The sequence below is a fragment of the Falco cherrug genome, chromosome 19 (genome assembly GCF_023634085.1).
Source record: "Falco cherrug isolate bFalChe1 chromosome 19, bFalChe1.pri, whole genome shotgun sequence".
NCBI classification, from domain to species: Eukaryota; Metazoa; Chordata; class Aves; order Falconiformes; family Falconidae; genus Falco; species Falco cherrug.
Genome location: NC_073715.1, coordinates 1632603 through 1656787, shown reverse-complemented (window position 1 = coordinate 1656787; position 24185 = coordinate 1632603). Strand labels below are relative to the sequence as shown.

Genomic DNA, 24185 nt, shown 5'->3' with positions numbered 1-24185 from the left:
TTACCAGGGCCATTTGGACGCAGAGCAGTACTTCTTAGAGTGACTTGAAATTTTTACTCCACCCGACTGACTTTGCTGTGGGACACACTTGGTGGCACACTGCTGCTGTGGGACACCTTTGGTGGCACACTGCTGTGGGACAGCTTTGGTCACACACTGCTGTGGGACACACTTGGTGGCACACTGCTGCTGTGGGACACCCTTGGTCACACACTGCTGTGGGACACACTTGGTGGCACACTGCTGTGGGACACCTTTGGTCACACACTGCTGTGGGACACACTTGGTGGCACACTGCTGCTGTGGGACACCCTTGGTCACACACTGCTGTGGGACACACTTGGTGGCACACTGCTGCTGTGGGACACACTTGGTCACACACTGCTGTGGGACACCTTTGGTCGCACACTGCTGCTGTGAGACACCCTTGGTCACACACTGCTGTGGGACACACTTGGTGGCACACTGCTGCTGTGGGACGCCCTTGGTCATACACTGCTGTGGGACACACTTGGTGGCACACTGCTGCTGTGGGACACCCTTGGTCATACACTGCTGTGGGACACCCTTGGTGGCACACTGCTGCTGTGGGACACCCTTGGTCACACACTGCTGTGGGACACACTTGGTGGGACACTGCTGTGGGACACCTTTGGTAGCACACTGCTGCTGTGGGACACCCTTGGTCACACACTGCTGAGAGACACCCTTGGTCACACACTGCTGCTGCAGGACACAAGTTGTCCCACACTGCTGTGAGTCACACTTGGTGGCACACTGCTGTGGGATACAAATGCTAGCACCCTGGGTGGCACACTGCTGTGGGACACACTTGGTCACGCACCTGGTGGCACACTGCTGCGGGACATACATGGTGGCACACTGCTGCGGGGCACAAGAGGTCACAAACCGGTGTGAGACACCCTTGGTCGCACGCTGCTGCGGGACGCATGTGGTGATGCACCTGGTCGCGCACTGCTGCTGTGGGAAGTACATGGTCACACGCTGCTGTGGGATGCACTTGGTGGCACACTGCTGCTGTGGGACACTCTTGGTCAGGTACGGCTGCTGTGGCACACACGTGGTGATGCACCTGGTCGCACACGGCTGCTGCGGGATGCACTCTGTCACACGCTGCTGCGGCACGCTGGTGGTCTCACGCTGCTGCTGCGGCACACACTTGGTCACACAAGGCTGCTGCAACACCCCCTCAGTCGCACACTGCTGCTGTGGCACGCAAGTTGTCACACACCGGGTGACACGTGGCTGCTGGAGGATGCGCTGCGGCATGCAGTGCTGCTGCGGCACACACTGGGTTGCGTATTGCTGCCGTGGCACGCACTGGGTCACACACTGCTGTTGGGAGAAGCTGGAGGACATGATCCGCTGCCGGGGGATGCAGGGGGTCACATACTGTGGGCTGCACAGCGCTGAGTGCCAGGTAGGCACTGACAGCTGTCTGGCAGCATAGGTTGGTGGGCACTGGATGGGGACGGGGTTCTGGTAGACTGGAGGGAGGCACTGGTGTAGGTAGCACGACATCTCTGTGAGGTTTTGGCAGGACTGGAATGACACGTGAGAAAGCAGAGCCTTTAGACAGGCACCCGCTTGGGTTTCTCATGGTCCTGCTACTGCCCACACTGCAGGACTGGCTCGCTTCACAGGGTGCTGGAGACACGTCCCGCCTATGCCACGGTCTCAAAACCAGCAGCCAAGGACCCAACCCATCATTTTAAATTCTGAAACATGGCACTAAGTCAAAGAGTAGAGAAATCCAGAGACAGGCAGCATTAAATACCTCCCCCAACTGCAACTCCTTCCCCACCACCTGGACCTCCTCCACAGGGGAAAGCTCATCCTGGGCGTCAGCAGAGGAATGGCTGATCTCAGCACTGCCTTTCAATCATTAAATCCAGTTTTCTCCTCCTGCTTTTGGTTGGCGACCGCTTCTGACCTCTTGCCGATGCATTGAGAAAAAAAAACCAACCCAGAAACAAGCTCTGAACCTCTGGCCACATCTGCCATGGCAGGAGAGGTGAAGAGCACCCAAGGTGCTGCTGCTTGGTGAGCCTGTCACACCACAGGCGGGCAGAGGTTCACAGCTCAGTCCCAGTATCACTAAGCTCATGCTCATTAGGGAACTGAAGCCTATTAAAGGGTAGCGATACCACAATGGGACACAAACCTGTGTACTGCTCTTCAGGCATAATGTTCCCAGCTACACCAAAGCACCCCAAAAGCACACCACGGTAGCAGCACCCCGATTACTGCTAACAACCTTTCCTCACATTTTTCAGGAGTGGCTCTTGGACTCAGATGCCCAGCTGCGGGCACTGAGAGCACGCTCCCACTCCAACCCAGCAATTCAAACCCACTAGTTTTAAAAATAAAATTCCATCAAGCATTATTTTTTATATGTAAGAAAGCAGAAATAAATCTGCATTTCAGCAGCTATGGAGGCTCAGCACAAACCAGACTTACCCAGCTCCCTGGTGAGAACAGCTTTGTGATGTGACCAGCGAGCCCTAATAGAAGGAGAGCTTTTATATAGCTGCTAAACATGCCTTGAAGGTATGAGGTACCCACGACATATCCCATTAGCTCCAGTGCAAAAGCTGTCCTGTGTGCAATACTCGTAGTGACTAGCATCATCGTACTCATCCCTGAGGATGAGTAGTTGAGTGTCAGCTCCCCATAGTAAGAGTAATTATCTTTTGTGTAATTGTCCCTGGCATGGTAAGACTGCATGGTATTTGGAGAGGCAGCAGCAGTGGCATCCCCTGCCTCAGGGGTTCTGCAAGGCAGCAGGGCACCCAGTAACAGGCAGCAATGGCTTTTCTCATGGAGCCAGGCTTCATAGACCCTGGAGAAATGTCCTGGTGGTCCCCCAGACATGGGGCCATCCCATCACTCAACCTCCTTCCACACACGCACAGCATTGGCTTCATACCATGAAGCTGCGCTGACCGCTCCACGTCCTTCTCTAACATTAGCGCCTGGTTAGAGCCAGCGCACTTCTCACCTGCCCGATAACGCCCAGCAGCCAGGGGTGGTGGTGTGTACAGGCTGGGCATGGGCACTGGCTCCTTTGAGGAAAACCAGGAGCTCTGAGAAAAGCTCCAGTCACCCCCTTGGGTGGGTGCAGTTCATCATCCATAACTTCATTTTTAGCTCACATAGCTCTGGAGAGCACCTGGCTGCTGGTGTCCCGATGCTCCCGTGATCCCGATGCAATCAACCTGTCACCGGAGCAGTGGGAATACACCATCCAGTGACTCTCAGATGAGTGGAAAAGATGAGCTACAGTCACGTTTGATTGCAAGCCCTTGCACAACAACCTCAGCTGTCAAAACTGTGACCGGCAGCAGGACCAGGCACGAAAAGCACCAGGAGCAGATAAACTTCCTCCAGTCCTGCGGGTGACTTTCTCGGTGAGTCAGCTTCTTATCGCACGCTGCGCCCAGATTAAAAAAAAATAGTTAGAAAGCCAGAAGATTACTTTTTTGAAGTCACTGAAGGTCTAACCAATGCCTTCGTGTGTATGCTGTCACATAAAATAATCCCCCAAAATTACAGTTTCTTCCTGCTGCCTACAAGGAGAGCTGAGAGGGACCAGCACAGAGGAGTGCTTGGCTGCACTGATATCTAGAACTGGCTGAGATGAAACCCACCCCAAGGGGATCAGTTCCTGAGGATGTATATGAAAAAAATGTAGTTTCTTGTGAACCAGAGAAATGGCTCTGCCCAGGTGGTTTTTGAGGCGAAGAAAAAGGCCCATCAATAATTTTGCAATGAAACTGAACAGCAAGGAACTCCTGGACAACTCTGTCCCACACCAGAATCACAGAGAGTTAAATGCTCCTTTTGGCATAGGCTTCTCCAGCAAGAATGAATCCTGACCCTTGCTGGTCAGCACTGAGTGTGTTTGTCTTCACCTGAACCACAAGAAATGCGGCTTTGTTGTGGCAACTCTCCTGGAGAAATAGGTTCTTTGATCCACAGCTGTAACTCTTCATTGCTTTTTAGCTCCGAAGGTTGTAGGTGTGATCCTCCCTGTTAACCAAAGTGAGCATTCAGATGTTTTGGTGGGTTTTTTTTTTTCTAGTCTGCATGCAGGCACTGCCCCAACCTTCAAAAAAACCCTTATTTCAGTCCATACTTGACTGAACCCTATGTGTACCTGTGTAACTTACTGAAAGCCCAGGAGGACTTTAATTTTTTGATCACAACGATGACTTGTCTTTCATGTTAATACCCAGTAATGCCTGTAAAGCTACGTATCTAAACCCTCAGTATGCTCCAAAACTACAGAATCAAAGAAAGAAAACCCCCAGAAATCCAATTTGGCTCTATTTTAACTTTGGCAACAGCGCAACTTTGGAGACTTTCACTATTTAACAATTGAATAAGTGTTTCACTTTCACACGACAATGCCTGTCAAAAATGTGTGCTTCTGTTGTCATCACCTGTGCATATCCTGGTAGTACCCACCTTCTGCCCACGAGCCAGTCCTGCCCTGCAGTGGTTGGCACCTAAGAAAATCTGTGTTGTTTTTCAGCGTGCCTGACTCAACCTGGAAAACATCACGAGATGATGGTGGGAAAAAGAAGTTAAAACAGGGCTGAGGCACTGAGAAGTCCAAAAAGGGAAGCTGAAAAACATCCTGGAGGAGATGCCAGGTAAAGGCATTAGGGACACCTTCCCTTTAATAAGTCAGGAATGCAAAAGGAGCACCGTCACAGCGCAGCAATTTTGGAGCATGAGCCAATGCACCAGGAATGCAAAACTCCCTGCCTGCTCCAAATATAGAAATTTGGCAGGAGAACAAGCCAGTCAAAAAAGAAGATAGAAGAAACAAGGTAAATTGGCTAGGTGTGATCTGGGATATTGGGTTGAAACCTCAAGTGGTGAAAATTAGCCTTTCTCCATTAACGGTAACAAAAGAATACCAATAAACTAGGCAAAGAGCCGTAAAGCAGGAGGGAGCTACAGCAGGGAGCTGTTAGGTTTTAAAACTAGCGCTCAGTGAAGGACACTACACACATTGGACTACAAAAGCAAAGCCAAGGAAGAAAGTCTTCCACTGAAGAAACAGATCTGCCTTGGAGAAGTACTTGCATGGGGCTGGGATGAGCATTTCCTCCAGTCTCTTCCAGACACAGACATTTCCTCCAGCCTCACCAAGGCATGCCCATGGCCATTTGCTCCAGCCTCACCAGGGCATGGCCATTTCCTCCAGCTTTTCCAAGGCATTGACATTTCCTCCAGTCTTGCCAAGGAATGGCCATTTCCTCTAGCCTCACCATGGCACTACCGTTTCCTCCAACCTCACCAAGGCATGGCCATTTCCTCTGGTCTCACCAAGGCATGGCCATTTCCTCCAGCCCCGCCAAGGCATGGCCATGTCTTCCAGCCTCACTAAGGTATGGTCATTTCCTCTGGTCTCACCAAGGCATGGCCATTTCCTCCAGCCCCGCCAAAGCATGGCAATGTTTTCTAGCCTCACCAAGGCATGGCCATTTCCTCTGGTCTCACCAAGACATGGCCATTTCCTCCAGCCCCACCAAGGCATGGCCATGTCTTCCAGCCTCACTAAGGTATGGTCATTTCCTCTGGTCTCACCAGGGCATGGCCATTTCCTCCAGCTTTGCCAAGGCATTGACATTTCCTCCAGTCTTGCCAAGGAATGGCCATTTCCTCCAGCCTCACCATGGCATGGCCATTTCGTCTGGTCTCACCTAGGCACAGCCACTTCCTCCAGCCTCACTAAGGCATGGAAATTTCCTCCAGTCTCTCCAAGGCATGACCATGGCCTCCAGCCTCACCAAGACATGGCCATGCCCTACAAACTCGCAAGCCGTGGACGTTTCCTCCAAGCTGTACAAACCACTAGAGCGCAGCATGCACACACGCAACCACCCCCAGCAACAGCCTGGTAGAACCAGATCCTGGTAGCTGCGAAACTGCCTTCAGACAAGCTCTCTCTCCAGGAAAATAGTTTAAACTGGCAGCCTGTGACCTAGACCGAGCCCAGTGCCTCTGTGCCATAGCACCCTAATGTCTGAATGCTCCTTATTGTACCAACGCACCAGTGCGAAGCTAAATGTGAGTTGCCAATGCTCCCTGCAGCGCAACCACAGCCTCCTGTTCCCATCGCCGTAAAAGCCAGGGTGCTTTATCCCAGCTGCTGGAATTATTCTGGGCATTGAGAACACACACTGACACGGTAGTGGGGCTGCTCTTCATGTTCTTCACAGGAGAGTCTGTTCAGTTGATGGCTGCGGGGCAGTAAGGTGCATGCAGGGAGAGGAGGGAGGAGGATAAAGGAAACACAAAGGAGCAAGCAGAGATAGCCTTTTTGTTGTATCAGACTCGTAATTAGAAAGCAGCATACAGGCTGTAGATAATAGAACTTAACATATTATTAGCCCAGCAAGCAGTAAACCTGCAGTCTCACTATTTCAATGATTTAAGAGCACTGAAGGCAAAATACTAACCCCATTATGCATTAGAATGAAATGCTCCTCACTTGGACTCCTTCTTGCTTCATTTTAAAAATGTTTTATTACTTAATGAACTCTTGCTGTTCTGCAATTAGTAGCCCCACACACCTCTTTGTTCTCATTGCTACCAGGCTCAGTGGAGGTTAGACTCTGCTGAAAATCTGACTACATGATCATAATAGCCCTGGTGGCTTTTAAAATACTTAAGCTGAGTTGTGGAGTTTCAACACAACTTTCTCTCTCCCCAGTACCCATATCCATCAGCTCCATCCATTAGCTGGGCTTCCAATGGGAGAGAAACCGGGGTGCTGAGGTTTGAACCCAAACCTTGATCTCAGCCACAGCTGTCCCCTCTGCCAAGGGACATTGATGCAAAGGCACAAAGCCCCCAGGAGCACAGCCCCAGGGTCTGCCAGCACCTCTGCTCTCACTGAGGAAGCAGCACGTGGTCGCCCAGGCACCCAGCTGCAGAAGATGAAGCTGTAAAATAGATCTAGCGGAGCCTCTATCACAGCAGCAATGACAGCATGAAGTTACTGTGGCATGCCCCACGTTTTGTTCCTCTGCCATCGCTTTTAATACGCAGGAGCTACTTTGGCTTGGGAGGCTTCTGGTTTTGCTGTTGTTCCAGGTTTGGCACAGATATGAGAGCTTGCGGTGCCTTGGCTGGTGGCGGCCATTTCTTGGTGCTTGGTTTTGATATAAAAAGCTCCTCAGGTTTCTTTTCTTTTTGGCTGTTACTGTGTCCAGCTCTGCCACTGCTGGGTGCCTGGTGCTGGCTCTGGCATGGCTTTGCTTACTGCAGGTGGCAGAAGGGCTGCTTGCTTGCTATGCTGCTGGCTTAGCTGGGAAGACATCCTTCTTGCCAGCCAGGGAGAGAGAAAAGCATTACAGGAAAAAAAAGAAGATCCAATGTTTCTAAGGAAATGAAAACCTGCACTTTGTTTTTCTTCTTATTAAACAACAAAATAAAAAATTGCACTTTGTTTTTCTTTTTCTAAAACAATGAAATAGAAAATTGCACTTTGTTTTTCATTTTGTAAAACAACAAACGGAGAGAGGAAAGAAAAGCAGCAGCAAAATCACCATTTTTCTGTCAGAAACACTGGTAGCTTCGCCTCCATCCGCATACAGGTGATAGAATGAAGCAAACTGTGAGAGCCCAGGATTGTTATGATTTTAATGACTAACTCGGAGCAATGGAAAGGAGAAGATCCAAGATAAGTCTCTCTCTTCATCTTGAAGACCAATAATTGCCTCTCCCAAGCTATCTTCCTGCTGTATATTAATCTGCTTAATGTCCCTTTCATTACTTACACCTTGTCAGATGATCTTTTTTCCAGCACTCAGCTGGGTATTGGTATGCAGCCCAAACACCTCTGCGGACACCAAGGCTGGGTCAGAGTCTGTTTTGTCAGACGCAGCATTTGTGCAAGGCTGTGAGGCTCCTCCAAATCTTCCTTGCTGCTCTGGGATTCACCCTTCCCTTTTCCTCCCCAGCGAGTTTGTTCTATCAGCCAGAACATGTTAATAAATGAGATGCTCGGGACATACTAAGCTTTTAAAATTTCCTTTTTCCATAGCAATTCAGCTAATAGAGCAGTTTTAGGATTATAATGCATATATGTTTGTATAATCTCCAAGTCCTCTGGGCTTGATTCTCTTCCTATAATCACCTTGTGCAATGGTATGATGCCATCAAAGTCACAAGAACGGCATAGGTATAACCAAGATTATCTCAATTAATCCGTGGCATTACACAGATGCAGAAACAGTTGGAGAAGAAACAGTTTAATTCCTAGAGCCTGCAGCTTCTGAAATTTAATCTCAATTAATTCCATTTGCAAACGGAAGAGCCTGAATTTCCCATCGCCAAACTCGAATCCTACCATAAGTCATATTATGGCAAGTCTAACTAATGGTATTTAACAGATTCATTGGAATCAAATGTACTCAGCCCACCAGTGAAGCAATGAATCTCTGCAAAGCCAGTGTAACAGACTTGGGAGACGGAGAGCTCCTTCCACACGTCAGGAGCCTGACCTCCCAGGGAGAAGGGCCTCTGCTCCCTGTGGTGTACATTTTTTCACAGCTCCAGAACTGCCCAATTGCAGAAACAGGTGTTTTATCCTGACCTTTAGGAGAGAAAACGCCCCATTCTTAGGCATTTTCTGTTTTGGCAGCAGAAGGCTGTTGTGTTGGCCACACCTGAAGCCTGAAAGCTTGTTCTTTTTCAGATGTTTTCCAAATGCTCTGCTCTAAAGCCCCATGGCTTCAGTCCCGCCAGAAACAACAACAAAAATAACCCAGGCAGCAAATTCACACAGAAATTCAAAATGTGGGGTCTGAACCTCGGGGATATTCAAGGTCTTTTCTGACTTCTTTAGAAGCAGAAAGCAACACTAACTCAAAGGCAAGCGGTGCCCCGAGACCCTCCCTGTTGCACTAGCACCTGCCTGACCACTGTGCAGCTGACCCTCCAGCACACTGCTATTTTGTCCCCTTCCAAGAGGGAAGAGAAGCCTGAAACGTGGCACTGCACCCCAGCTCAATGCTTTCCAGCAGCAGCAGCGTGGCAAAGATGAGCACGACGCTAAGGTGACCCTCAGGCTGCTCTACTTTACAATGGCACGTCCTGGCTTATGGAGCAGAAAAGGCTGATGACAGGCTAAACTCCAACAAGTTCATTCCTGAGCTGGAGTGCATGAATGAAGCAATTGAGGATTAGGCTCTTTGAAGTGATGGCTGACTGGAAAGTGTTCCTGTTGTGCCCAATGGGTTTTCAACGAGGCAATCTGTTGCACTCGAGAAGCACAGTAATTCTGCAGAAGCAGCTAGGAATAAATTTAAGCAGGCAATTAGAAGAAGATTTTCAAGAAGCAGTGCAGGGAGACTCTGGAATAGGCTGCCAAATCAGAAAACTGGAATGAAAATATGAAAGAAGGTTTAAGATGGAGGTTGGTGAATTTATGGAAGAGGTTTTATAACTATGAATGCAGAGTCACAGGCTTAACTCAGTGATTCACCACCCACGTGCGTCTCCTGAGAGTTGTTAAACTAATCCATTGATACAAGTTTAATATGAAACCGTCTGGTTCCTGTGAAGCCCAGGTGCAGTATTGTAGCAAAAGCAAAGAGGAATCACTCAGGAAATAACAGGAAGGAAAAAACAATATTGAAGCATGGATACTTCATATCCAGTACTTGGATGCTACAGCATTTGGCCATCCCTGTGGGTGACCAGCTTCTAGTATTCTGTAACACGAGTGGACAGTCCACCTCCAGCACTAGGAGAGAAGATGCTTTAGTGACTGGACACACAAGCAGACAGACCGATACTAGGAAATTCAGTAACAGGTAATTATGTCTTTTGTCTCGTGAGATGAGTTAATCAAGATGTCCACCCTAAAATGATGACAGGCACAATAATAAAGAACAAAATGGGGTGTTAGCGAAATAGTGTCTAATTAAGCCATCAGGGCAAGCCATGTCTTGGGAGATCCAGTTCAACAGCTTCTGAATCACACCAAGACATGAAATCCAGGAGTGCAATAGTTTCCTCAGATCATCTTCTCTGTGCACAAAGGTTCAAAGTAATGGACAGAGAAAAATCAAAGAACATCTATGCAGATGTGAGGTGAGGATCACAGTGAGCATTTCACATTCTGAGCTGAGGTTCTCTGCCATGGTCTTCACTTCTAAACAAGCTGATCCTTTTCTTCAGGCTGAGACAATACAGCTTCAGGACCCTTAGAGATATTGAGACACTTGTCTCAACGATAAACCAGGGAAAGCTGACAGCTACAGACCTCCATTCAGAGCTGCTAGAACAACTGCTGCAGCGCCTTAGACTTTTGAGGACTTAACTACCTGATGAGCATTTGCAAGGCCACTGACGGGCTGACAGCAGCACAGTACCTACCCAAGCTGTGTGGGAGCTGACGTAACATTTTCTGCCTAGGAAGGATGAGCTCGGGCCAATATTTTTCTCCCTTGTGGTGTTACGTTCCCTGGAATTAGTGGTACCACTTCAGTATCGGCTGGGAGCTGAGCTGGGCTCCTCCAGGTGAGACCTGAGGAGCTGCTTACCTCCACGTCCACTGTAAAGGCACCTTACTCAATGCACGTTTCTCCCGTAGTTTCCCAAATGTTTCAGCGAGGCAGGTTTCACTGCATATGGCATTTGCCTCTAAAAATAGTCTTTGTGCAATTCACATGGAAGGGGAAAGCAATTACACCTCTACTATGGGAAAAACATTCACTCCCTTTCCACGGACTGACTTCAGAGCCTCTTGGTTGATAATTACCATCATTTTTCTGCTGAGGTTGCTGACATGGAGGTGAAGTGACCTCCCTGAACCTCTCCAGACCTGGATCCAAACCAGTGTTTAAGGTCAGGACAGCCCCACCTTCTGATCTCCAGACAGGGCTCAGGTCGTCTCCCTTCCAGCTATGGAAAGTGATTTTCTGTAATCACTTGATGTTGCAAGTTGAGGCTGGAAATGTGACACCTAAATATTCCAGAAACCTCACTGCTTGCTTAAATAAAAGCAATGTCTCAACAGACAGCCATGGCTGTACAGCCTGTAACAGTCTTTACCTCAACACTGCTACAGAGGTGCTACGTGCCCTGTTTCTCTCAGTTGCTCTGACTGACGGACGTAACAAGGGTTGCTGAAGCTCTGGCCTGAGGATGCAGATTCACTTGCGAATATTGCACAAATATTCAAATGCAATGTGTGATCCAACGAAATGTGCCATCTCCTTTCGAACCCAGATGCTCTGTCCTCTTCAGGCCAGCAAGTGCAATGATAAACCCCACTTATTTTATGAGCCTGAGCTTATTCCCTCCATCTTTCTGCTTTGAAGGTCTATATTCCAGGAGCATATCTCAGCAGAAGGGTTATTTTGATAACCATGAAGCGTGATGCTGCCTAGAAAGCAGACAGGCAGGTTTTCCGCTGCTGGAAAGTGTCCTAGTTCCTGCCTTCAGCTGAGCTACGACTGCAATTTGTACCAGCAGAGCAGCAGGTGAAACCTGAGTCAGGGTTAGGTCTTGGGCTGGGATATTCCCCTTGCTAGCAAGGGCTGGTGACAAAAGCTAAGCAGCTCCCGGAGCCAGGCAGGCGGGCAGCAAGGCAAGGGCCCCACCTTGCTTTGCAAGGTAAGAAGGGGAGTTACACAGATGAAGTCACGCTACAGCAGAAGAAGATGTGGTCTAAAATTCAGGTGTTCTGCCCTTCGGTTGCCAAATGATTATCAGCAGAGGAAGTTACACCACAGCCAGAAACAGCTTCTTATGTTCGCAGCCCAGGAATCCCAGCCGGTGACGGGTACCAGCTCAGCCTGTTGCAACGATTGCATCTGTAGCGCGTGCTCTGATAAGAGCTCTGGTAAAATGGTGGAGACAGGACAAAGATAGTCCCAAGACAACCAAATGTGATGAAATTCACCTCTGCGTGGGACGTGTTGTCTCCGCTGCTGAAAATAATCCTACCATCAGAAACGAGGACTGTTTGACTTCCATCCTGATAGCTCCCTGAGATTTTGAGGATAATAATCAGCGAGCTGTTTTCACCCAATAAAATTTTCACATGGAATAATGCTTAGTGAATATACTGTCTAAGCTACAAGCTCTCTTTATTTTACATGTAGATTGAAACATCTTTTCAAATGCATTTCTGGCACCTAAATGAAACCAGTGTCCAAATTCCATTTGAATGTGATAAATCTTGTATACTATTAAAAAAAATCCCTTTACTTTTCACATGATACACAGAGATCAACTCCATTTTCTCTTCCGTCACGTTTGGATGGGCGGAGATGCATCTTCTGTACAATAACATGCATCCAAAATTATCTGAAATGAAAGCAGTATGAAATCTACAAAGATCTTCATGGAGAAAAAAATAAACCCATGCATCATGAGGCTGTAGGCTCACCAGAGAGTCACCTTAGGGTATTCACTGATAAAAAGTAGGTGAAAGAAGTACAGATTAGCCCCCTTGCCTTAAACTACAAATACATGCTAAGAAGCGGGTGTATTAGCTGACATGAAGTGACTCATGCATGACTTGAAGTGGAACCACACTGGCTGACACCACACCAAGACCCCTGACCTCGACGGGGTCTGCAATGAATTCATTAACCTGAAGGTCTGACCTTTATTCACACGGAAAGCTTTTTGTTAAATTGGGTTAGTCAAAAAGGGGAATAAAATGCATTCTGCACCAAAAGCCTCTCTTCACAATGCCTACGTGTAAAACAAGTCTGTGGAGGAAATGCATGATGGCAGTTGTGAAAGAATGAGCTCATTACCTAGGAGGACTCATTCCCAGAAGGCAGGGCTTTGAAACCATATAAAAGTTCTCAAATCTCCATGCTCCACCATCCACTCGACTTCGTGCTTCTCCCTGTTGACTGGTTGGGTAAGTCAGAGAATACTGATACCTTTTTGTGATGTCTGTAATTTTACTGCTTGGCTTAACGTAGGCAGACTCTTTAAAGAAGCGTTTTATTTGATAGCTTTGAACATGCAAAAGATTCCTCCAAAGAAGAGAAATTGTGGGTATTGGGGTAGGACAAGCAGCCTTGGAAGGACTCTGCAAGGCAAATTCAGATTGTGTCTAAATCTGAGGATAGTTAAATGCTAAATTAGACCCTTTCGGAAGAAGAGATTAGATAAAATTATGTTGGCTTAAGTATAACTGATCCTGCCTTCAGGGAAGGAGAAGGTCTAAATGGCCTCCTAAAGCTCCTTCCAAATCTGTTCTCTGTGATTCTGCTATTTATAACAAGAATATTTTTTAATCTTCAATTTCACCGTGAAATTATTTTGTAAAAGAGAGATTTGGGAGTATGAGGGGCTGTAGGGAGCAGAAGGTTGCAAGTATTCCTAGCGTGCTGTCTCATCCATGCTAACCATCTCAAGGGCAACATATTAATTTGGCTTAAGATCTTATCAGGTCCTTACAAAGAAAAGAGCAAGAGATAAGTGATATTGATCTGAAGGATCTAGAAAGATCCAGAAGAGAGCAATGAATTTGCTTTGAAGATGTGCTGAGAGGAGTAGGCAATGCAGGGAAGGGAGAATGAACTTGCACACTCTCACATCATCTGCATTGGTGCTAGTCTTGTGTTGAGGGGACATGAAAAAGCCCCTTCCAGCCCACACATCTGTGATTCTAACCTTTTATTTGTGCCCTTAGATTGTCTTGAGAAAGACAGCAACACAGGCTTTAGCAAAGGCACAGCACCCATCCAGCTGAGCCTGGTCCTGCCTTCAGCAGCCCAGGAAACAGAGGCAGTTCCATAAATTGTTTGCAAAACCCATTTGGCCTGTTGCACATTACTGGCCTTGGGAAAAGAAATCCCTCCTGATTATTCTGATTCATGCAAGCTACATGGATTATTAGTGGCCAGGATAATCCAGAAACATAGGGACACATTACCACTGCTAATTCTTCCCGTGACAGCTGGAAGAACTGTGCCACAGGTAACCTCAATCCATCACATCACCAATGATGTCAGAGTGAAACCAGAGCAAGAGGAGGAGTTGGTCTATTGTGCTGTAAAGAATCTTAATACTACAGAAAGATATTGGCTTACTTGTGAGGTCCACCTTGAAGCCTTAGCACCTCACATTTCGAATGCCAAGTAAAACCGTTTTAAAAGGGGCAAAATTAAATGAAGTATTTCTGTTTTGTAAAATATCCCGTTGGGTCCAGAGTGATATTTTTCTACTTTTTGATACCCCAAATGTTTTTAAATGTTTGTCTTCAGCATTCATTATTTTTTTATTATTGTTTTGACTTTCTGAAACCGCTATCAAACCAGCAGATCTGTTATTTGCCAGCTCCTCTCATCAATTCCCCAGGACAGAAATGAAAGGGAGCTCACACATTGAGAAGAGCTAAGCAACAGGAGGAAGAGCTCTGAAGTGTAAATCAGCTCCGAGTTCAAAGGAGTGGCTCTACCTTTACCTCTAGACCTGACAGGGCTGTCCCACATTGCAGAACACAAAGGAGATAACACAGAGTCAGAGCAGGAGCTGAAAGGCAGGATGAAAAAGAAAGAGCAAATCATAATTCTTTCTGAGGCAACCTGCCTTGGGAAACCAAGGGCAAACTAAGAGAACTTTACTCTTGCAGCTGATTCATGTTTCTTATAATCCTTTCACCCTTATCCCAATGCAGTTCATTTAGCAGACACAATAACACTCTGACCTTTCTTTCAGATAATCTTGTTTCCTGCAAAGATGTCTTTGAATCAAATGCAGATCAAGCAGGAAATCACCCTCCCACCTGGCCTGAGCAAAGTGAATTCAAAGCAAATCCATGAGCCTGTGCCCTGCACTGAGCCGGTCCCATGTCCACAGCAGCAACCTGAAGTCCAAGTCCCAACACCTTGTCCAGAACCAGTCCCAGTAGTAGTGGTACCATGCCCGGAAAAAACAGTGCCATTGCCAACACCAGTGGTGGAACCCAGCAAGGGAGAAACACCAGTGGTCATAATACCCCAGTGCCCACCCCAGGAGCAGCAGCAGCAACAGCAATGCACATTACCACCAACTTTCCCACCTGTATCGTGCCCTGAGCCTGTTCCGTGCCCTGAAGAGAAACCAGCGTGCAAAGAGCTGCCTGTGCAAGACCCTGTTTCCTGCTCTGAACCAACTCCACAAGTGCAGGAGAAGCAGGAGTGCAAGGAGATCCCTCTGCCAGTTCCTGTTACCTGCCCGGAGGATGCAGCATGTCCCCAAGAGAAGCAGGAATGCAAGCAGATCCCTGTGCCCATCCCTGTTCCATGCCCTGATCCTGCACCATGTCCCCAGGAGAAGCAGGAGTGCAAGGAGATCCCTGTGCCCACCCCATGCCCTCCAGAGAAGCAGGAGTGCAAGGAGACCCCCGTGCCAATCCCTGTTCCCTGCCCTGAACCCACACCATGTGTCCAAGAAGAGCAGCAGTGCAAGGAGATCCCTGTGCCAATCCCTGTTCCGTGCCCTGAGCCTGCACCGTGTCCTCAGGAGAAGCAGGAATGCCAGGAGGTCCCTGTGCCAACTCCCGTTCCATGCCCTGAACCCACACCGTGTGTCCAAGAAGTGCAGCAGTGCAAGGAGATCCCCATGCCCACCCCCTGCCCTCAGGAGAAGCAGGAGTGCAAGGAGACCCCCGTGCCAATCCCTGCCCCCTGCCCTGAGCTTCCAGAGAAATGCCCTCCCATCGAGCAGCAGCAGGTGAAGCAGCCCAACCAGTGGCCCCCCATGCAGAAGTAACTTGCGGCTGGCCAAGGAAGCCCTGAAGAGAGAAGATTGCAAGCCCAGACCTCCTCTCCCCGTGTCTCATGACCAGAGGTCATTTTCCAACGCCCTTTTATTCACTGCAGAACTTCTGCCAAGCAGCACAGCTTCCAGCTGCCCCCCAGCTAACGCTAGTGCTATCCCATACTAACAGCCATAAGCTAACTGACGCGGCAGGACTGTCAATAGATAGTAAGGCTTCAAGCGGTGTTGCAGGCATGTGCGTTCAGCTTTCCAGCAGCCTGAATTTCTGCCCTCTCCCAATCACCCCGCTGGCTTTTAACAGCCCAGAGAGAGACCAAAGAACATGATGGCACGCACGACTCGGGGTTCATTAAGCTAAAGATTCAAACTGAACCCGAACGCAGTTAGGGACCGAGAGCTCATCGTCCAGACCTGCACGCTGCCTCCTGGTTTTCATGCCTCCCTCCCCACCTCCCCCCATGTGAATGCCATCTCCCACCTTGCATTTAAGGATTTTGCCTATTAATAATAGGATTTGAGGTTTCTGCAGAACCTTAGGGGTTCTGGTGAATGGCAACAAGACTTTCTGAATCATGAATCCATAGTACTGAATATTTTAAACAATTAAAACAAATCTGCTGGGCTGGAGGAAATAGAAAGATTTTTACCAAAAAAAAAAAAAAAAAAAAAAAAAAGCCATCCCCTCTTAATTATCTGCTTAGCTGAACTGGTAGTAATCAGCGCTTTCCTCAGAGAGCTCACCTTGGATTTTCTAAGATGTGTAAAAGAGCAGCTCAAACTGAGATTATTTATGGAAAATATATAGATAATTAAATCCAATCCAGACATGTTTTGAAATAGATTAACCTCAGGCGTGGCTTCCATCTGTTAGACAGGATAAAGGAGGAAGCATACACACTGCTGTCTCAATTACACCCTGGAACATGTTTCACCACACAATGTTGTTGCGTATGTATCTGGTACTTATCTCTAATTATTTTAGGCTGACATTGTATCCAGGATTTATTTCACTGTGAAAATCAACAATAAAAATTACTTTGAATACCAAGCGGTGGTGATTTTTAATAGCTTCTGCTTAAAAAAAAGATGAAAAGGAGCCTCAGCTTGCAGCGCTCAAGTCATTTTTCAGGCTCAGAGCTGGGCAAATCAAGACGCAGAAACTTGGGTGCTCACAGGGGACCCTGGCTCTGCTGCTCCTCTCCAGATGCCCGGGTTAGAGCCCCTGCACAGTCAGCCCGCTAGCACTGAGACACTAATTGCACTGAAACACCTCACAGCAAGACCCCCCACCGCCAAGCATGGCACATGGCATTGGCTCACCCCAAGCAGTCACTCTGCCCAATTTACGCATATTCCCAGCCACTCCATGACCTTCAGCAGACATAAGGCACGGGCATGTCTACCAGGCAGGTTGCAAGCACAAGGAGATGAGTTTTTCCCACACTTCAGATGCGCCAGGAGTGATGCAATCCCACCGGTTTGGCCCTGTACCTGTTAGATGGGTGTTAGATACATCCAACCTCATTGTTTGATCACAGCACCATGCTGAGTTTGCCAAGCAAGCTCACATCGGTCTGCCAGACACCAATACCTTATCGCTTAAAAGGTTCTGTATTTATATTTTTTCCCCCCTCTACTTTCCCAGGCAGCTGGCTGGAAATCAATTAGCTGAGCCACTATGTCCTGCTGAGAAACCAAAACATTCTGAATCGTCTTTCTGGTTCTTTTAAAACAGAAACTCTTTGTTCTGAGCAAGCAAAAAGCTTCCTTTCAGTGTGAAAAGCTTCCAAAGGCTATTTTCCCCTCAGCAGTTATAGGGTAGTTAAGGGTCTGAAAAACCCACAATTAATCATTTTGATGGACCCACAAGAATAGACTTCAGCATATTCTACCTTGCAGAAAACCGAGTTTCTCCAGTTTGCTCTAGTTCAGGATGAAAACCAACTTGCAAGGTGGCCCTGAGGTGGGAAGCACATCCACCCTGAGCCAGCTGTGACACACAGGAGCAGCTCTGTCCCAAAGGATGCTGAACTTAATCGTCTTTCTAGAGACTGTGATCATTTTGTGTCCTGTTTGCTCTAGACATTTCACATTTCTGGTCTACTTAGATCCAGAAATCTACAGCTATTAACGTGATGACTATCTGAAATAAAAATGTGGACAAATAATTCCTGGGGAAATCTGGAAGGCAAACATGCATGGAGGTGTGTGTGTGTGTGCCTCGTATACTAGGGTATGTCTAAAGGTGATTCTTCAGCTAATAAAAGTAAGCAAAAGAGAATGGATGACGCTCGTAAACTGGAAAAAAAAATATCAGGAAGCAAGTAATGAGGTTACTTAAGATTTTATTGTAGCATGTCCCAAACTAAAGATCAGAAGAAAACTGCTGCACTGTTATATAAATATAGTAGAAGATGAATAAATTCAAGTTAATGAATTGCATCTCTTTGTAAAATAATTTCTGCTTGCGAACAAAGGAGGCATGTTGCAGATTTCTAGCTATTCTGACAGAGCCAGCAGACAGAAGGAGAGCTTGCAAATAAGCATTTGCATCTTCCATGGCACTTTGTGGCCATTGCTGTTAGTGCTACTTCTGCTTTGGGCACTGCTGCTGCTGTTGCTGCTGCGGGATGCTCTTCACAGGACACTTGGTTTGCCCTTTGGAGGACTGGCATTGCTCCACACTCTTTGGAGGACACTTTTCCTGGCATTTTGAAGGTATTTGCTGCTGCTGTTTCTGCTGGTGGGAAGACATCTTTGCTAAGCCTGGAAGAAAACCAAGGTGCCATTTCTGTTATTTTAAGCCCCCCACACTTCTCCTTTCTGGATGTTACAGTTTCAGTCAGTTCTTCAGCTTTGACATCAAACCAAGAGTGAAGAGCATTTCAAAGTTAATTCTACCACGGAAAACACACAGGGAAAAAAACCAAAAAACAAAACACACACACACAAACTTGGAAGTCCTTGAGGATGCTGCTGTTCAGGCCAGCTTTGTGCTGATGACTCCAGTTTACCCCACATCGCTTTTCTGGGCTCCCATCACAGTTGCCCCTATGGGGATCATCTGCTCCTCAGAGGCCCCAGGGCGTAACAGTATATAAGCATAAATTAATATAACAGGCAAGCACCATCCTAACAAAGTTGTGATTCAACCATGGCTACAGAGGTGGAGGGGGAAAAAAAAAAAAAAAAAAAAAAAAAAGAGGGGTTTTCCTTCCTTCCCTCCGCTCACTCTTTGCTGAACATTTCAACTTTGACAGGCTAAGAAGCACCCCAAGTTTTAATGAAAGCAGGGTGAGTTCATGGAGAACCCCAGAGCAATATTTAAAACTAGTCAGAGAGGAGCAGAAAGCTAGAGGCATATCAGTATTGCAAACAGTTTTGAAAGAGGAAAAAAAAAAAAAAAATCATTTGATAACAATCCCTTCTGACAGCAGCCACATCTCTGCTTAGTTCATCGAGACCCTCAGAGCAGGAGCCATGTGTCTTGTCATCCAGGGTCTGCCTCAGACCGTGACTGCCCCTCCCACTCATGACGATATGATTTTGCACAAAGAAGTGAAACTCAGAGCCCTGGAGATCCAGGGAACTGCAGTGATCAGCCCGTGGCCGCTCGACAGATGCAAAACAAGCTGCCGGTGGATGCCACGCTTTGGCAGCTGAAACTCAATACTCAATGGTTATCCACAAGGATTTTTATCAACTGGGAAAAAACGATAAGGGTTAGCAAGGGTTTGCTCACCCAAGGAGTTACCAAGCCACTCTGTGGGGCCTCAGAAAGTCTCCAAATAACACAATAAGGCTTTCACCTGTGTGGAGGTGAAATTGCCAGAGAGATGAGCTGAAACTGTTCCTAGAGAAATAAATAAAGAGAAATAAAAATCACCCTATCTCCCAAGAACAGGGCACCAGAAACCCCTACCTATATTGCTAGATGTGCACAGAAGGACCCACCTGGTATCTCCTGCTGTTGGAGGGAGGGAAGAAGAAGCCACTGAAGCTGATGAGCCTCCCCGATGAGAGGCTTTTATACGCTTTCAGAAGTCAGCCCGGGGAGCTGATGACAACAGATTAACTTGATGACCAGAATCTTTCACAACGAGAACCTGCTTCACCAACACCTCCATACACCTGGACTTCAGTCAAGGTCTGTGAGAGATGCCTCCTCTTTCAGGTGCGGGGGATTTGTTGTTTTTAATGCAAGACACACCCAATCTTGTAATAACTGGCTAATTTATTAATAATTCATCTTGTCCCGACCCTGGGCAAAGATCCCACAACTGAACTCAGATTTGAGAGGTGGCTCAGATCTGCTCCAGAGGGAGCAGAACATGTTTGCGTGAAGTTTAGGTATTTCTGGGTAGTTTTATCAGTGATCCCCGGGTCAGATCTCCAGCTGACATAAACCTGAGTGGGAGACGTTTGCGTGCTGTATTCCAGCTCCTGGGAAGGGCAGCAGGTCTGTGTTTGGCAGTCTGTGTTCTCAGGGTTTACTTCTGTCCTTCTCCTCCAAAAAGAGAATGAAGCTTTTTATATTGCAAAGAAATCAGAAAGCTTTCCCTTTGGTTTTTTGGTTTGGTTTTTTTTTTCCCTGCACTTTCACATAGCTTTTCAGTGAAGCACCTCAAACTTCTTTTTTACAAACAGTAGGTTTGGCTTGCTGAAGTTGTGGCAGAATTTCTTTTTTCTGGGCATGGATCCGTGTTTCAGAAAAATGTTGATCCCCTGGAAATTTTTCCAAGGAAGAAACAGAGGAAATGTTTCAACTGAAATATTTTCTAATGGAAAAGGTAGCTTTCTACTACTAATTTCTCAAGCCTCCCTCACTACTATGCCCTGTGGGGTCATATTCAGCCCTATGAATTACAGCCCAGTCTCCATTATGGATGTGTGATACACAGAGGGATGATGGACATGGCTTCCACTGGGTGTAGGAGAGCAGAAGGTGCTAATGGAAACAACATCATCCCGTATCTTCACATCCCTCACTCATGCCTGATTTACCAAGGGTCTTAATGACCCTGAGGCTGACACGGATCAAATGTGCCTAATTTGTTGTACGCTGGGGAATCTCAGCAACGCTCCCAACTAACCACAAGTGCATAGGAGAGCAGTGTGTCAGGGCTTTTGCAACACGTTTTCCTACAGGCGCAGGAAGCGTGAGGAGCACAAACCAACAGGTCTCTTCTGCCACTTCCCCTGGAGTTTTCAGAGCACCATCTCCCATCTATCATTACCATGCCTGGTATGATGCTAGCAGCACAGAGGGAGAGCGGAAAAAATTTTAAATGACTAAAAGAGCTGATAGAGCTGGATGAAGATGCTTGGAAACCAGTCACAGGTGACTAGTCTATGGGATGGATCTCATTAGTAGCAGCATATGACTTCCTGACTAAGACCTTTTCCATGTCTGGAAGTGGGCACTGATGCTACACATGTGACGGCAGCAAGCGATTATTAGTGAGGCCATGTTCATTGCTGAATCCCCAAAGGTGTGCGCTCAATGGGAGGAATTAAAGACGCATGTTCCTAGTCTCCCCTTCCATTTTCCTGCTTTTGAATTTCTGCTGAATTTCCTGCTGTTGAACATCTGGTCCACCTACCCCTGCTTTGTCTATCTGAACTGCAAGGTGTGTTCAGGCATAGAATTTGTTTGCCTTACCGAGACATGTTTTGCCCATCATTATTGCTGCTTGATGGTGTCACCTTTTGGTGTCGACAGAAATAACACAAAAAGGAATCTACCATCAAACTCTCTACACCTGCACACAAGGTTTCATTAAAAGCTGATTTGGTAATAGTGTTTACACACATCTAAATATAACTCTTTTCTTTTCTAGATTAGATACTCTCCACCCTTGCCATAATGATATGGTAGGTGGATAGCAGTTCTCTACATCCCAGACATGGAAATTGTGTGGCCATCATGGAGACAGAGGTAAGCAAATCACAGGCACAGTATGGAGGACAATGGGGCCATTGTCTCTGAAACTCAGCATTTAAATCAGAGTAATGTCCCTCCAGACAATGGGCTTCCTTCCGTTTCAAAATTATGACTCCAAATAAAGAAGAAGCATTTATAAATTAATTAAAATATTACTGTACCTGCCAGATGTTAACGAACCCGAAATGCCAACCACTCTATCAGCAGGTGGGGAAGGGATCGATAACAAGGGTGAGACCTGCCCAAAGCCACACAAAGTATCTGCAGCAAACCTGGGAACAAACCTGCAATCTGCAGGGCTCAGACCTGTTCCTGAACCACAAAAAGATTCATCTCCTGAAGCCAAATCCCCTGCTTTCTATATTTAGTCAGTGAGGATCACGGGAAGAAGTCATCAAAAATACCACTTTTGTCTCCATCAGAATATTTTTAAGGTACAGTTAAAATCCCAGCAAGAACATTTTGATTCCTTCTTTCCCTTAAATTTACCTTGTAACAGTTCCTAAGATTTGCCTCCAATATCCAGAGACATTAAGAAGTAAAATACTATCATTAATAAAGCTAAAAAATAAATTTCTATCATGATTTCCAAGCAGGATAAACCTAAATCTTTTTTAATCTGTCAGAAATGTATTGACAAGATGATGCTTTACTTATAGTATTAGAAGACACTCCTCCACATTATAACGCATGGTCTCTGTTTGCAGCACTGCATTGCAGGCACAAATCCTCCGCAACCACGGCAGCTTTTTAAAACAAAAACTAAAATAAGATGTTCTTGGGTCTGAAGCCATGGAAACGAGGCGATGAAAGAAAGACAGAAGACACATGGTGCCATCGATGGTCAATTTTTATTGCTGCACATAGACATTGAAAGACAAGAGGATATGCATTAAATGAGAATTAAAGAATAGAAGGGTAGGCACCTTCCAACAGCACAGCCATTGCTAAATAACTTCTCAAAATGCCCAGCAGTGTAATATCGGCCAACTGCAGTTACCAAGAAAAAGGTGCTGAGATAGCAGTAGCAGAAGTAGCATAAGAAGCAAAGATACAGCCTGGAAACATTCAGAGAAATGTTTTCCAAGACAAAGAGAGCACAGGCTAACCAGATCAGGAGAGGTCTCAGTACATTGCGGATGGGTCTGTAACTTCTTTTTCATTCCGTGGATGCTCATGAGCCCATGGATACTGCAATGCAGCGAAGCACCAGGACTGCATGTGAGGCTCACGCATTAAGGCCATCAGCATGGGCGAGAACAGACAGTGCTGCATGGCTCCAGGCACACCGTCTCGCACGTATCAACGCACTTGGTGGTACACACCTCCCCGCATGAGGCTGCGCAGGGCTCCACACACTTGGTGCTGCACTGGGTGGCACAGGGCTCCACGCACTGGGTGGTGCACTGGGTGGCACAGGGCTTTGCGCAGACATCGATGCACTTAGGTGGGCAGACCTCCACGCACTGTGTGCTGCAGGGCTCCACGCACTGGACGCTGCAGGGCTCCACGCACTGGACGCTGCAGGACGTGGTGCACTGGGTGGCACAAGGCTCCACGCACTGGGTGGTGCAGGATGTGGTGCACTGGGTGGCACAAGGCTCCACGCACTGGGTGGTGCACTGGGTGGCACAGGGTGTCGGGCAGACCTCCATGCACACCGTCTTGCAGGGCTCCACACACTTGCTGCATTTCTGCACGCAAATGGGAGGGGGCAGGCAGGGCTGTTTGCACTGCTCGTAGCAAGACATCCTTCTAGGTGCTAGTAAAGCTAAAGACAAAGATAAAAAGAGGACAAAATCAGGATGCTTGTTCTTTATTCTCGAGCCACAATTCACAACCCAAGCTCTGGAATGTATATAGCAGTTAACTGTTGGACTGAGAAAAGGACTGTTAGAAAAAATTGCATGTGAATGACTTGTGGATTCAGACACATGCAACCAACACTAGCAGGGAACTTGCAGGCATCACTGTTAAGAAGGCTAGAGCCATAAACCCTGAATTTGATAGAATTACCCACAGCTAAACTTTGTAGAAGCCGTAACATGAAAATAGTTCATCTCCTAATCTTCTTAGGGCCCATCTTTTGCTACTCACACCTTCAGTTCCTCACGCGCACCACAGAGTATGTCCCCCTTTGTGTAGACGTTGAGCTGCTAAAGCCCAAGGATGAAGCCTAAAGACCACAAATCCAGACACTATCCCAAATCCACGAGCTGTGTATCATGGTACGTCGCTGGAGCTATATCAAAATGAATGGGCTCCTCCTTTCGTAAGAGGAGGGTTGGCCCAGAGGTTGCAGCTCCTGTTTCCAATTCATTTTCTCATCTTGACTTCTCCCAGATGTCTCCTGCAGCTTTGCCTGCAGGCATTCTGCAGCTTCTTTCTGCCAGATAATGCTTCTTCCCACCCATCTCTTTTGAAGTCCCAAGACTCACTCTGCAGCATCCACTAATTT

The 24185-nt window shown here is 47.1% G+C and overlaps 3 protein-coding genes across 3 annotated transcripts; 1 reads left to right on the top strand and 2 right to left on the bottom strand.

Annotated features, from left to right (window-relative positions):
* Positions 1-1542, bottom strand: LOC106630842 (keratin-associated protein 10-4-like). Its single transcript, XM_014276425.2, has one exon. The coding sequence runs from the start codon at positions 1540-1542 to the stop codon at positions 1-3; it is 1542 nt and encodes a 513-aa protein (XP_014131900.2).
* A 13218-nt stretch (positions 1543-14760) lies between these two features.
* On the top strand, positions 14761-15774 carry LOC106630843 (keratinocyte proline-rich protein-like). Its single transcript, XM_055696534.1, has one exon. The coding sequence runs from the start codon at positions 14761-14763 to the stop codon at positions 15772-15774; it is 1014 nt and encodes a 337-aa protein (XP_055552509.1).
* Positions 15775-22592: 6818 nt separating this feature from the next.
* LOC102057677 (proline-rich protein 9-like) lies at positions 22593-23867 on the bottom strand. The gene has a single exon (XM_005434782.3). The coding sequence runs from the start codon at positions 23476-23478 to the stop codon at positions 22972-22974; it is 507 nt and encodes a 168-aa protein (XP_005434839.1). The 5' UTR covers positions 23479-23867; the 3' UTR covers positions 22593-22971.
* Between the last annotated feature and the right edge of the window lie 318 nt (positions 23868-24185).